This window comes from Euleptes europaea, chromosome 3 (assembly GCF_029931775.1).
Source record: "Euleptes europaea isolate rEulEur1 chromosome 3, rEulEur1.hap1, whole genome shotgun sequence".
Taxonomy (NCBI): Eukaryota; Metazoa; Chordata; class Lepidosauria; order Squamata; family Sphaerodactylidae; genus Euleptes; species Euleptes europaea.
In genome coordinates, this window is record NC_079314.1 from 10,882,298 (window position 1) to 10,896,712 (window position 14,415).

Below are 14,415 nucleotides of genomic sequence, written 5' to 3' on the forward strand. Positions count from 1 at the left end.
CCGCTGGACCGGGAGTGCTGAGGTGGGGGGAGGCAGTCCAGATTGGGGACTGGCTGAACTGATGGGCTGCTGGGCAAGTTCCCGGGGGTGGGGGGAGGCAGCCAAGATTCTGTCAGGGCCACTTTGCAACCCCCACCCACCCACCCACAGGCCCTGGGAAAACAAATCACATGTGGCGTATGTGGCTTCCTGCCCCCGTGGTTGGTGGCCGGGGTGAAGCAGGGTCTGTGGGAGCTTCCTGGGGGCAGCTTCCCACTGAATTTTTTCTCCCTTCCATCATTTGCAGGTTTAAGGAAGGAGCCAAGCCCGGAGGGTCTCTGGGCCACAAGCAGGGTAAAGACAGCCCTGAGACACGGGAAGGGCTTCATTCTTTGGGCTGCGGTGGGGCCTGGCACAGGGGAGAGGGCTGGGGGTGTGTGAAGAAGGGTTAACAGTTTCTGGAGACAGGCAGGGTATAGAAATTCTCGGGAAGGGTGGACGGTAGTGCTCCCACACCAAATAGCAGAGGGGGGCTGCTGGGGGGGGGGCAGCCTGCAGCAACACCCCCCCCCCTTAAAGAGCTGCGTCTTGATGCTAAATTGGCCTCAGCCCTAGTTCGGACAGGGTGAGCAAAAGCCACGGGCTGGGAAGCAGATGAGGGGCTGCAAGCCGCCTGCCTTCTCCCTTCCTTCTTTCCTTCCTTCTTCCATCTCTCTCAGAGGAGTCAAAGCGCCCCCCCAAGATGCCCACCCTCGGGGCATTCCTGCCTGAACACCAGCCACAGCGGCGCAGAAAGGGCAGGGGCCGTGGGCACGCACGGGGTGCACCCCCCAAGCCATACAGGTGAGCTGTGTCTTGGCACGACCTGCGGGAGGGAGAAGGGGGGGCTTCAGCCTCTCGAGTGGTGGCTGGGGAGGGGGGCTTTTCCCGTCTTGGGGAGAGGCTGACATGTCCAGTGGGGGGGCTCTTCCCTGCCATCATAGTTCAGAGGCAGGCTGAGGGAAGTCTGACGCTGGCCCCCCTCCAGCAGGCACGACAATCGCTGGGAGGAGGAGGAGGCGGAGGAGATGGGGCCGGAGGCAGCCCCAGCTGAGGCGAAGGCCCACTCGGCCCCAGTGCGGCAGGTGAGATGGAAGTGGTGTTGGGGGGCTGGTTCTGGCTCCTCTGCCACCCCCATCGCAAACTCTGCGTGGGTCCTGGGGGGAAGAGGGCCTCTGGGATGGAGGGGCAGCCCCTTCCTGCGTGGCACATTGCCTGGAGGCTGTGCTGGGGCCCGGAGGGCTCCCGCCACACCTGCTTGGCCTTGACTCCTTGCCCCGTGTCCCCTTCTCCAGGAGGAGCTGCCTGCCTCGCCCCACGCAGCGCCGGATGAGGATGAAGACCAGTGGGAGGACGTTAGTGAGGGGGAGGAGGGGGAGGATGAAGGCAGTGTCAGCCAGGGAGCTTCCTCAGTGGCAGAGGAAGAGGAGGATGAGGCTCCCCCCTCCTCCCCCCAGGTCCTCACGGCCAAGCCCCCTGGCCGAGATGGGCCATCGCCGCTCGCCATGCCCCCCTCTGAACCAGAGACCTCGAATGCAGAGGGGAAACCCGTGACCCCCTTCTCGCCAGTAGAGGGGTACCACCCCGTTTCTGATTGGGGGGAAGAGATGGAGCTGAGCTCCCCCCAGGCCCACTGCACCAAGAGCCCTCTGGCACCTTTGGCTGATGGAGCCGTGGGCCCCCCGCCGGGAGCCCTGGTGGAGGAGAGAGGGGAAGGGCCGCGTGCACCCACGCCTGAGGAGGGGACGACAACCGAGCCGGGAGAGCAAGGTGAGGCCCTGGGGCTGGGGCGGAGGTGGCTCGTTTGGCACCAGATTGCCTCTATCCTGAAGCTCTTTTGCTCTCTACAGGAGCTGCCATGGATCCGGCCCAGCGTCTGGCACCCAGCAGCAGCAGCAGCAGCAGCAGCAGCATGGCGGAGTTCCCAGAGGGCCAGCAGGTTTGTTTCTGTATGCTCTCATCACCCTCCACACATACACACAGCTTATGGGCTTCTTTCCAGCTCCCTGTACTCCACCTCTCCAGGGCCCTCTGTGTGCTGGCTGCCTGTGTGCTCCGTCTCTTTGGGCTTCCTGCCTAGCCATCGCTCTCTCTCCACACACACACCCCCCCGCCGTTGATGCTGGGTGCCTGGTCCCTCACAGTAGAAGTAGTAGAAGAAGAAAAGTTGGTTTTTATACCCTGCTTTTTGCTACCTTTAAGGAAGCTCAAAGCAGCTTACAATCTCCTTCCCTTCCCCTCCACACAACAGACACCTTATGGGGAAGGTGGGGCTGAGAGAGTTCAAGAGAACTTTGACTAGCCCGAGGTCACCCAGCAGGCTGTCTGTGGAGGAGTGGGGAAACAAACCCGGTTCACCAGATTAGAGTCCACCTCTATTAACCACTATGCCACACTGGGGGCTTCTTGGCTCTTCACCCCCCCCAGCTTCATTTACATGAACAGGAAGAAGAGCGTGCTGTGTTCCTAGACGGGCTCTTTGGAAGAAACCTCCCCCAGAGGAGCATGTTCAGAATTCTCTTCAGCTCTACTTACCCAAGAGGAACTATGACCAATTATTTAATTTGCTCCCAGTCTAAGGATCTGCAGTGAATTCAGCTCTTGAGGAGTTAAAGCCTCATTAGCTGAATCCCACTGAGGTCTTACCGATCACGTGAGGCGGGAAGGACTTCTCTCTTGCAGCACAGATCTTCCGCTAGCAGAACAAACAGAGAAGTTCTTTGAGTTAATTATTTTATTTAACCCTTTTCATTAGGCAAGAACTTGACAAATAAAAAGAAGTGCAAATTAATCCTACAAATCCTGAAATGATGCATAGATTTCCTAGTATTTCTCAAACTTCACTAAATGTGTGAGCATTACAATTCTCTAAGATGAAGGTAAAGCTGTTTGGCAGAATGCTCTGCAGAATGAGTAGCCCAGCCAACCCGACACACACCCTCTTCTCTGACTGGAAGCTGCCAGCAGAATGCCTGCAAGTTGCTTTTTATAGAGAAGCTGGAGGGACAGAAGTAAATTGCCCTCCCTTTAGCACGTGGTTGTCCTGTGAATAAACCGGTGGGTCCCTAAATGGGCTGGTGCCCTTGCCACTGCCAGGCAGAGGGGGCAAATGCTGAGCCGGGGGTGCCAATGCTCCGCTCTGGGCTGTGGAGAGCTTTGAGTCCTCCAAGGTCCCCCCCCCCTTTGAGGGGATTGTTCCTCTCTCCTCCTGCTCTCTGGTCTTTGTTCAGGCAGCTCCCCCCCCTTGTTGTGGGCATGTAGCCTGCCACACAGTGTGGCATAGGGAAGGGGCTGTGGCTCAGTGTTAGAGCATCTGCTTGGCATGCAGAAGGTCCCAGGTTCAATCTCCGGCATCTCCAGTTAAAGGGGCTAGACAAGCAGGTGATGTGAAAAACCTCTACCTGAGACCCTGGAGAGCCGCTGCCGGTCTGAGCAGACAATACTGACTTTGATGGACCAAGGGTCTAATTCAGTACAAGGCAGCTTCATATGTTCAAGGTCAGTGTGTGTATGGGGGGCTTGTGAGAGGTGGGGGCCCTTGGCTGGACTGACTCTGGCCTTAGTAGGCTTGAGCAGGATCCTGTCCACCTGCGGGAGGAAGGGGTGTTCCTTTGAGTCAGCGTGGTGTAGTGGTTAAGAGCGGTGGTTTGGAGCGGTGGACTCTGATCTGGAGAACCGGGTTTGATTCCCCACTCCTCCACATGAGCGGTGGAGGCTAATCTGGTGAACTGTCTTTGTTTCCCCACTCCTCCACATGAAGCCAGCTGGGTGACCTTGGGATAGTCACAGCTCTCTGAGAGCTCTCTCAGCCTCACCTACCTCACAGGGTGTCTGTTGTGGGGAGGGGAAGGGAAGGTGATTGTAAAGCCGGTTTGATTCTCTCTTAAGAGGTAGAGAAAGTCAGCATATAAAAACTAGCTCCTCCTCCTCCTGTTGTTGTTGTTGTTGTTGTTGTGGGGTACTTGAGGGGAGAAAACATTTGAATGGGGCAGGGAGTTCCCCTCTAGCAGGAGGGGCTGAGCTTCAGGCCTGTCCACCACCCCTCTGCAGTTGAAGGGGGGTGCTTTCTGGCTGGAAGTAGCACCAGGGCCTGCTGACTGCTCTTCTGTCCCTTTATTTTAGAGATGGGGGGAGCGGGCCTACCTCTGCTCTCCACTTGGCACAAGCAGCGCTTGTGCCCCCCACCCCACTAACTGCTGAACAGTTCTTGCCCCTACTCTTTAACCACCGCCTGCTCCTGTGAAAGGTGGGAGCAGCTGCCTGGTTTGGGCCAGGCCGCCCCTTCCGGAGTATTATTATGGTCAGCAGTTGCATGGAGGGCTGGCCAAGAGGAGAGCTCCCCTCCCACTGCAGCCTGGCCTCTGCGGGGGTGGGGCTGGGGATGGGGGGGGGCTCTCAGCTTCCACACAGAAGCCTGATGTGGCCACTCAGATTCAGTGCCACCTTCTTGCTTTTATTTTAACTCTCCCCCTTGCCCCCCACCAGGAGAAAGCCGAGGTCTGAAGCCCAGCGGTCAGTGCTGCACCGACCCTTCCTACCAGGAACGACCCCCCCCCCCAGGGAAAAGGAGGCCAGCCGACCCTCTTGAGTGCAGCAGGATTTGGCCGCTCCGTCTGCAAGTCTTTCAGGCTTCTTGCTGCGGCTGGGGGGCAGCTGCTGCTTTGTGCCCGGGGGAGGGCGCTGTGGCCAGCCCCCTTCTCTGCAGGGCTGGAACACCCCCCTGTGAAGCCGGCAAGGCCGAACCGAGGGCAGCTGGGGCTCGTGCTTTTCTTCTGGGCAGCCTCCAAGCCCTGCCAAGGCATCTTCTCTGCTTGTGCTGTGCGGGTGGGGGGGCGTCACTTGATCCTTTTCACAGACACCGTGAAGTTTATTCCCCTTTCCTGCTCCTCTCAGAAGGGGCAGGTGCGAATGCAGGATCCCAAGTGTGTATGGGGTAGGTGCAGCGAAGGGACTTACGAAGGGGGGGGAGGCTGGGGCTTCCTGGGTGTCGTCCCCCCCTCCCGCACTTTCCTTGGGCGACGTCTGTTTCTGTGGCTGCTCTGTATGATGTACAAATGAAACACTGCTTATAATAAAGCCTGTAAAGAGTCCGGGGCCTCTCCGCCTCCTGGTCTGTGAATTGGGGTGGGGTGTGGGGGAGAAGAGAATGGAAAGGAGAAGCTGGATCCCTGCCTGCTTCTAAGGGGGGAGGAAGGAGAGCTGTCTCTTGCTAGCTAAACTGGATGCTGTGTGTTTGTGTGTGGTGGGAGTAATTTGTGGCCTTTCGCCTACCACTGTCCTTCTAGTGTGGTTAAGAGCGGTGGACTAATCTGGTAAACTAGATTCGTTGCCCCACTTCTCCATGTGAAGTCTGCTGGGTGACCTTGGGCCAATCACAGTTCTCTCAGAACTCTCTCAGCCCCACCTGCCTCACAAGGCATCTGTTATGGGGAAAGAAAGGGAAGATGATTGTAAGCCGGTTTGATTCTTTTTTTTTTAAGTTAGGGGCAATTGGCATATAAAAACCAACTGTTCTAGTCCCTGCCTGAATTCCTGGGGCTAATATTTCAAGGGGGGGGGGAGATGGCTATCACCCATCCCACACCTGGACGAAAGAAGTGGAGAAGTGCAGAGTTCTACATCTGGGTAACAAAAATGAGGGACATGCATACTGGATGGGGGATACACTTCTGGATAGCAGTGTGTGTAAACAAGATCTGGGGGGTACAGGTGGACCATAAAGTAAATATGAGCAGCCAGTGTGCTGCAGTGACAAAAGCTAATGCGATCTTGGGGTGCATCAACAGAGGCATAATATCCGAATCACAAGATGTCACAGCTCCACTGTACACTGCATTGGTCAGGCTGCACCTGGAGTTTTGTGTGCAGATCTGGAGGCCTCACTTCAAAAAGGATATGGACAGAATGGAGTGGGTGCAGAGGAGAGCAATGAGGATGATCAGGGACCTGGAGACCAAGCCCTATGAGGAAAGGCAGAGGCGTCTGGAGAAGAGGAGGTTGAGGGGGGGACATGATTGATCTTTTTAAGTATTTGAAGGGCTGTCAACTAAAAGGAGGGCAGGGAGCTGTTCCTGTTGGCAGCAGAGGATAGGACTGGCAATAATGGGTTTAAATTGCAGGCGGACAGGTACCTGCTGGATATTAGGGGGGAAATTCTTTACAGTACGAGTTGTTGGTCATTGGAATCAGCTACTTAGGGAGATGGTGAGCTCCCCCTCACTGGTGGTCTTTTAAGCAGAGGCTGGACAATCATTTGTCAGGGATGCTCGAGGCTGATCCTGCATTGAGCAGGGGGTTGGACTAGATGGCCTGTCTGGCCCCTTCCAACTCTTATGAGTCTGTGATTCTAAGGCCACAAAGGATGTACTGATGGCCACAGGCACAGACAGATTCAGGGCAGAGAGATCAATGGGCAGCTAATAGGTATGGGGTTTCAAGGGACAGGATGCCCGCCAGGATGGACCACTGGGCTGCTCCAGCAGAGCTCTTCTGGTGTTGCTCAGGCCCCCAGATAGGAACCCTGTTGGGGCCTGGGGGGACCGCAGCCAGCTCCAGCATTCCATGAAACAGACCACCTGAACTGCCCAGCTCTCCAGATACCCCCAGCTGAAGGTGCCCCATTCAATGAATAAGGCTTGGCTTCCTGCCCTGAAAAACCAGACTAACAAAGGCTACAGTCAACAATAGCCATGCAGATTAGCTTTGGATTTCACACATTACCAGATCATTTCAAGACACAATGCTTCCATATTAACATACCACACTCTCATTAGTACATTATCTTGATACTTACAGGACAATGATTAGCACATTACGTCTGCAGGACAGTACTCAGCTCAAACCCAACCCCTCTCTGACTCTTCCTACACACTTGACACTGAGAGACACTGTCCTTCAGTGTTACTCCTCTGAAGATGCCTGCCACAGCTGCTGGCGAAACGTCAGGAAAGAAAATTCCAAGCCCATGGTGACACAGCCCGGATAACCTACAAGAACCAATGAACTCTGACCGTGAAAGCCTTCGACAATATTGTGCCCCATTCTGTTTGTCTGGGATCATTTCCACCAGGGGCTTGTGTTTTCTGAGAGGGGCAGGGGATGGACTGGATGACCTCCTGGGGTCCACCTCTTCTCCAGAGGTGGTGCTGTGCCTGGGCGCCGTGCGGGGTGGCAGGCGGCCCCCTGGGCGCCGGTTGCGCCTGGCCGCAGTGTGCGCTGACTTCGCCTGAGTCTGGCTGGCCGCCCTGCTTCTCGTCCTCTGCTAGACCCGGCCCGTCCTCCGGACTGGGGATCCCGAGCCCACCCTACGAGTTACCCGGGCCAGCAGGAGGCGGCCCCTAGACGGCTCGGGTGCTGCGCGCAGGGCCCTTTTGCGGCAGGAGCTCGGAGGGCCGGCCGGAGCAGCGGGACCCAGGAACGACCGCCTGACTCTGAACTGGGGGTGGGGGGCGGCGCCGATCGCTCCTCTCCCCTCCCCAGGGGCTCTGCTGGCGCGCCTGGGCAAGGCCCGCCGATAGCTGGGTCCTGCGTTCCAGTCCTTCCAGTCCCGGAGCTCTGCGCCTCCCCCCTCCCGTGCTGCCCGTCCCCAGGCCGGCGCACTTCTCCTCCTCTGCCCTGCTGTCTCGGGGGCCTTGGGTTTCTGTGCCTGCCCAGAAGGGCGCGTCCCTTCGACCGGCCAGCGGGGACGCCCTGGCCCCTCCGCGCGCCCGGGCGGGCTGCCGGTGGGGGGGGGGCATCCTCTCCTCCAGACCGGCCTCTTCCCTGGGTTGGGGCGGTCCAAAGTGTATCTGGGGGTTCAGTTCCCCCCCAGCGCCCTCCTCGGCGTCTCTCCTGGACGTGGGGCTCGAGGGAGAGACGGAGGGGGTGGGCTCATATATTGGTGTCCGAAGCTTATTTGGAAGGGGGGGGGGACTTTTAATGCATTCTTAATGTTTGCGGCCTGATTCGTGCATCAGGGACTCGGCGGGGGGGGGGAGGAGGACCGGCTGGAGCCCTCTCCCTCCCTCCCAGCGGCCAGAGGCTTGGGCGAGCCTCCAGCGCCCAGGGCTCCATGGCCAAGCGCCGCCGCCCCGGCTCCGTTGCGGTTGCGAGGGCTGAAGTCCGAGGCTGCCAAGCCCCCTCCCGACGGACTCAGTCGCCACCGGCCCCCACGCCCTTCGCGGGCTGCAAGTGCAGCGGGAGCCCCAGCCGTCGAGGCCGCTCGCTTGCCAGAGCGCCCCGCCCGGCAGCCGCTGGAGACCGGCGAGCCAGCGGCGAGAGAGAGCTGGTCTGGCAAGGGGGCGACCAGGGGAGTCCAAGGCCTTGCTCTGGGGCTCTCCACGGCTGGGAGAAGAGGGTCTTGGGAGAGGAGGCAGAGGGGAGCGCCCCCTCGGAGGAACCCGCTCCGTGGGTTCAGCCATTGGGCAGGCCATTGGGCAGGCAGAGAGACCGTGCCAAACAAGTGGAAGTCGTCAAAAAGGGCCAGAGTCCAGTAGCACCTTAAAGACTAACAAAAATATTTTCTGGTAGGGTAGGAGCTTTTTGACTACTGCAAACAGACTAACACGGCTACCCACTGTGAATTATCTAAGTGGAAGTCGGGAGAACCAGCCGAGCGGGCGTGGGGAGGGCCTGTGGCTGAAAGAATGGAAAAAGCAAGAGACGTCTCACGGAAAGCATCGGGAGGAACCCCGCCGAGCAGCGTTGCGACACAGCAGAGACCGCGGAGGAGCTGCGCAAGGGACCCGGCTGGGCGCTGCCCATCCCCAGGCTGCGGGACTGCGGACGGGATGATGGGCCAGGCTGGGCGGCGGGGCTGGGCTGTTCGCGGGGGGCCGGGGAAGGGCGCGGCGGAGCTCGAGGAAAGGGGGCCCGGGGCGGAGCGCGGCCGGGAGAGAGAGCAGCAACTCCGCGGCACCGGAGCAGCTGGGCCGGCCAAAGGTCCAGGACAGACTTCTCAGCCGCAGCGCGGAGGCGGCGGGCCAGGGAGCTTCCACGGCGGACCGCCTTTTGGCCCCTGAGCGGTTCCGGGGCCCGCCGAGCCCCCTGAGGGCTCTCCGGCTGAGCCCGGGGCCCAGAGGCGGATCAACTGTGAAACTAATGAAGCTTAAGCTTCAGGGCCCCGAATCCCGGAGGGGCCCCGAAGCAACTTTTTTTAAATGAGTGAATTTCTCAACAAAATCGATGGAGTTTTTTAGTGATAGAATCATATACCAATGGGTTGAAGCACTTAATATTGACCTTAGAGTATGCTCTAACACCCATTTCATATGGCCTCAAAATGCCCCTGTAATTGCCAGAAGCTGTTCATAGCCTACATTTTGGCAGCTGGATCCTCAAATCCTTTGTTGGTTATGGCTTAACAGTTCTGTAGTTTTATTTCATCGCTGCATGGCCCATTTTCAAGGACTCCACCCCACCAACCTGTTCACCACCATTTGGGCCTCGAGGTCCTTGCAAGGGCAGCGAGGCCCTTTGGACCGTGCTGGATGTTGCCCTATTGTTGCTGGTTGCAAAGGGCCCCCCGTAACAGTTCAAGCTTCAGGGCCCCAGAAATGTAGGTCCGCCACTGCTGGGGCCACCCCTGGCAAAAGAGCTCCCCCAGAGCCTGGCCGGCTGCCTAAAGGCGGGCGTCCCAGTAGGGCCGGGTGGGGTGGCGTGGGGTTCCTCTTCCTGGCGGTATAAAACCCCAGCGCCAGTCTCGGGCGGCCGCAGGAGAGAGGCGGCGGCCGGTGGCTTGCATCACGGGGTGAGTCTCTTGCGCCAGGGCGCGCCCAAGGTCGGCAGGCTGTTCGCACGACTGTGTGCGGGCGGCGTCGGAGCAGGCTTGGAGAGAGCCGGAGCGGGTTCCCTGCCCCAGAGCCTGGGATGCTGGGGCGGGCGGGGGGAACGCGCCCCGCTTTGGGCTTTTGCACGCAGGGGTCTACAACCCCTCCCCCGGGCTGGAGGGTGAGAGGAGCCGCGGGCCGGCCTGGTTGGCCACCAAACACGCTCTTGACTGGACGCCGCTCCAGAGAGTGGGTGTTTTGGGTCCCGGTAAAGGACTCCTCTGCCTCAGCGGGGGTGGTGGGGGTGGTTTGACTGCGCTCTCCGTCTCTCCGCCCGGCCTCGTGGGAGCTCTTCCCGCAGGACGGCACGGTGGGTCGTGAGGGTGGGGGGCTGCCTCGCTGTCCCCCCCCCCGTGCTGGCATTTGGGCTTGGAGGGAACCAGCCGCTGCCAGCTCTTCGATGCCGGAATACTTCTGGGCGGCACCGCGTCCCCCTCGGGGCTGGCAGGCAGGGTTTCTTGGGCTGGGAAAGAGAGGGGCGGCCGGAGGTGCTTTCTGGGTTCAGCACCAGCAGCAGAGTTGAAGGGAGAAGTCTTCAAAAGAGGAAGGAGAGCGGGAAGTGGGAGGGTTGGGAAAGACCGAGGCTCTCTGGGGGTGCACTTCTCAGTTCTGGGCTGGATCCCAACGTTGCGCTCTCGCACATGCTGGTCCGCACTTGTGCCTTTGAGGCGCTCTCCGGCGAAAACGCATGGTCTTTTTATTCTCCTTTAATCCCTGTCTTAGCCAGGATCGAACGCACATTAGGCGAAACGCATGCGTTCGATCCTGGCTGAATCCTGAGAGAGCGAGTGTGAGTGATAGGGCAGAGTGTGACCAGCACAATGCGCGCATCCTCAGAGGACCTGGCCTTTTTGATTCGAAGAAAACACGGATATTCTGCGCTGCAAAATCTGACGCCAGAATTTTACCCGGGTAACCTGCATCCTTCCTGGAAATTCAAGGCATCCCCTCCTGACTACAGGCCCGCTTCCGCTGGTTCCTCCCACTTTGCCAGGACTGGGGAGGTCACCTCCCCTGAGAAACAAGCCCTCTTGTGTGTGGACGGGGTGGGTTATTGTCCGCCCCAAAAGCTCTGTGAGCCTAGCCCCTGTTAAGAGACCTGCCCAGAGGGGCAAGGATGCCCGCTGCTTTGGTATGGGCATCCCCAGCCTGCCTTTGCCTTGGGCAAATCCACTTCCTGCTCAAAAGGGGGATGAGCACCAGATGTGCTCCAGATCCATGCCACCATCACCAGATGTTTTACTCCTGCACCCAGATAGAGTCTGGGCCAAGTAGCTTTATCAGAATTAATTTTAGCCTCAGGATCCATCAGATTAAAACTATTTGCAACTTTTAATGTTCTCATCGTTCAAATATATTAACTGTGAGTTCTGGTCTTTGAACGATACCAGCAAACTAGACAGAAAACCTTCAGTTCAATCTTTTATTGAAAAAATAGTTATTAGACACAACATTAGAAAATAGAAACATGCGAAAATTAACCCTATAGTAACTACAAAAATGAGTGCCACCATTATCAAAGCTCCTACCATTTCTCAACCATATTAGCATAAATAAATTTAAAGCAAACCAGCTTCCAGGTTATAATCTTCTATTGCTTTTAAGAATTCTTCTAAAAACCCAAATCTGTCTGCACAAAAAAATATCACCTAATCTCCTCTGAGAGTTCCATCCAGAGAAATCTGATTTGCTGATCACATCAATGCATTTTTACAGAAAATAGAAGTCATATCTTAGGCTAAATCTCTTCAACCTCAAACATGTGATCATTATCTAGATGAATGATTGGTTCCTTACCATTGATGAGATAATCAAACGGGTAGCTTCTAAGAATACATCTAATATGTATTCATCTTTTCTAAAGTAAGATCAGAAGGCCAAATTTCACTGGGGTTAATTTATATTAAAGCCCTGACCTGGATGGCCCAGGCTAGCCTGATCTTGTCAAATCTCAGAAGCTAAGCAGGGTCAGCCCTGGTTAGTATTTGGATAGGAGACCACCAAGGAATACCAGGGTTGCTGTGCAGAGGAAGGCACTGGCAAACCACCTCTGTTAGTCTCTTGCCATGAAAACCCCAAAAGGGGTCGCCATAAGTCGGCTGCAACTTGACAGCACTTTACACACACACAATTTCTATTAAAAGGCAATAAATTTAAATGTAACTGCTTTAATTACCGTAGCTGTCAAATATAAAAGAAAACCCTTATGAACTCAGCTTGCCAATAGCTGAACCTGGTATAGGCTTCTAGGTATAGAAAGTATGCATGACCAGCAAGAAAACGGATGATATAATCAAAATACTGCTACACCAGTGTGGGATAGTGAGTTGGATGAGGGACTGGAAGATCTAGGTTCAAATCCCCCCATTGCCATGAAGCTTGCTGGGTGCCCTTGGGGCTAATCACTACCTGTCAGCCTGACCCACCCCACTGGGTTGTTGCTGGACAAATGGGGAAAGGAATGAAAATGTACTGGGCAGAGGGAGTTGAGGGAAGAGACAGTCAGCTAGACCAGAACTCTCCTATTCCCCAGATCACTTGAGAACTGTGGGACTTTTTGAAGGGGTGCCACCTGTGAAACCGACTGTCCTTGCCATGTTCCACTTGCAAAATAACTCCCTGCTTCTTGTCCCCCTCCCCAACATAAAACGCAGGGACCTCACATCATGGGAAGACTGAAGACTGAACACATTTATATTTTCTTGTTCAGGTTTGGTATTTATCCATCCGCAGCATTCGAGAAGTATTTGACAGACTGTATTACCATTTGGCAGGCCTAGTTCCTGAGCCCCTCTCCCAGCACACGCAGCTTCTCCTCCTCCCTCTTGGCCTTGTGGAGACAGTTGTGGCCAGGTGCTGGACCACCAGTTTGAGGACTGCTGCTCTGGGCTCCTCTGGTTCCCTCTTCTGGTGTCTCTTTTTCAGAACTCAGCACTGCCCAGGGATGGATGACTACCTCAACTCCACAGCTCTGCCCTTCACCAAGAGTGATGAGATTTATGATGACTACACTTTCACATTTCCACCCTTCACCAAGATGGAAGATCTGCACAGTTTGAGCCCGGTCATCTGGGTGGCCCTGATCTTCTACGCTCTGATTTTCTTGCTGGGTGTCCTGGGCAATGGAGCAGTCATCTTTGTGGTGGGCTTCCAGATGCGGCACACGATCAACACCATCTGGTTCCTCAACCTCTCGGTGGCCGATCTTCTCTGCTGCCTTGCTTTGCCCTTCCTGGCTGCGCCACTGGCGTCTGACCACCACTGGAAGCTGGGTGGCTTTGCTTGCATGGTCTTCCCCTCCCTTATCATCTTGAACATGTTTGCCAGCATCCTGCTGCTGACTGTGATCAGCATGGACCGCTGTGCCTTGGTGGTCCAACCAGTGTGGTGTCAGAACCATCGCTCCAAGCCACTGGCCCTGGCCCTGTGTGGCGTGGCCTGGGCACTAGCCGTGCTCCTCACGCTGCCGTCCTTCCTTGTCAGGACAGCCAAGCTCGACCCCACATCGAACAAGACGACGTGCAGTGTTAACTACTCTCTCTTGAATGAGGACACCCGCTCTGCTGAGGTCTCGGTGGCCACCATGCGCTTTGTCTTTGCCTTCCTCATTCCCCTTGTGATCATCAGTATCTGCTATGGGCTGTTGCTCTTCCGGGTGCGCAGCAGCCGCTTCATGCGCTCCCAGAAGACCCTGGCAGTGGTGCTGGTGGTCATTGTGGGCTTCTTTGTTTGCTGGGCCCCCTATCACGTCGTAGGTCTGATCCTGGCCTCAGAGCCCCCTGACAGCCTTCTGTTCCAGTCTCTGAACAGTGCTGACCCGCTCATTGTGGGCCTGGCCTACCTCAACAGCTGCATAAACCCGGTCATCTACGTCATTGTAGGCCAAGACTTCCAGGCCAAGGTCAGGCTGTCGTTGCAGGCGATTCTGCGCAACATCTTGAGTGAGGAGGCCACGCTGGCCAGTGCCACAGAGGCAGGCCGTGGACATGCCACCAGCACCACCAAGGACCACAGCACCAGCACAACACTGTGAGAGGCACAGCCCCTCCCCACTGCAGGCTCCCCAGTGGGACTCCGGGGAGACTGCTCCCCAGGCTGAAGCCACCTTCTGGTCTGCATCTGGAACCTTCCGTGGTCACAGCTGTCAGTCTCCCTTTTTGTTCTGGGATGAGGGGAAAGCACCCGATGCTCAAAGTGGGACCTGGCCCTCACCTGAGACTCCACCGCCTCCCAACTCCGCCCTGGCTCTGAGCTGCTGCCCAGCATCCTCCCTGGCTCCTGCATGTGCTTTTTTCAATAAAGATTCTCTGACCGCCTACTGCTTTAAATGGCAAGAGTGCGTGTGGTGGGGGCACTGGTGTGTGTGTCATTCTAGCACACTGGTTCCCAACCAGGGGTCCATGGACCCCCAGCGGTCCGCGAGAACTAAATTAAGGTCCGCGAAACAAAGTTATAAACCCATAATAAATTAATATTTTCAATTAAAAGTTCTCTATTATAAAAATATATATTCAAATATTATTCTAAGTTTAATGTTTAACTAACACTTATAATTAAAGTTTATTTTCAAATTCTCTGAATTTTTATTTTG

General features: G+C 56.4%; 2 protein-coding genes across 2 annotated transcripts in view; both read left to right on the forward strand.

Annotated features, from left to right (window-relative positions):
* Positions 1-9,046, forward strand: part of CCDC9 (coiled-coil domain containing 9) — an 86,802-nt gene extending 77,756 nt beyond the window's left edge. Inside the window, exons 8-16 of the mRNA XM_056846330.1 lie at positions 287-333; positions 699-822; positions 1,007-1,103; positions 1,314-1,788; positions 1,869-1,957; positions 7,284-7,459; positions 7,608-7,739; positions 8,029-8,403; positions 8,674-9,046. Of these exons, the coding sequence (XP_056702308.1) occupies positions 287-333; positions 699-822; positions 1,007-1,103; positions 1,314-1,788; positions 1,869-1,957; positions 7,284-7,459; positions 7,608-7,739; positions 8,029-8,403; positions 8,674-9,046 (1,888 nt within the window). The remainder of the gene's footprint in view (positions 1-286; positions 334-698; positions 823-1,006; positions 1,104-1,313; positions 1,789-1,868; positions 1,958-7,283; positions 7,460-7,607; positions 7,740-8,028; positions 8,404-8,673) is intronic.
* Positions 9,047-12,768: 3,722 nt separating this feature from the next.
* On the forward strand, positions 12,769-13,857 carry LOC130474639 (C5a anaphylatoxin chemotactic receptor 1-like). Its single transcript, XM_056846331.1, has one exon. It carries the CDS (start codon positions 12,769-12,771, stop codon positions 13,855-13,857), a length of 1,089 nt encoding a protein of 362 aa, XP_056702309.1.
* The last annotated feature ends 558 nt before the right edge of the window (positions 13,858-14,415 follow it).

Excerpts from the sequence above, each read along its gene's own strand:
- LOC130474639 (XM_056846331.1), top strand. The coding sequence starts at position 12,769 with ATGGATGACTACCTCAACTCCACAGCTCTGCCCTTCACCAAGAGTGAT.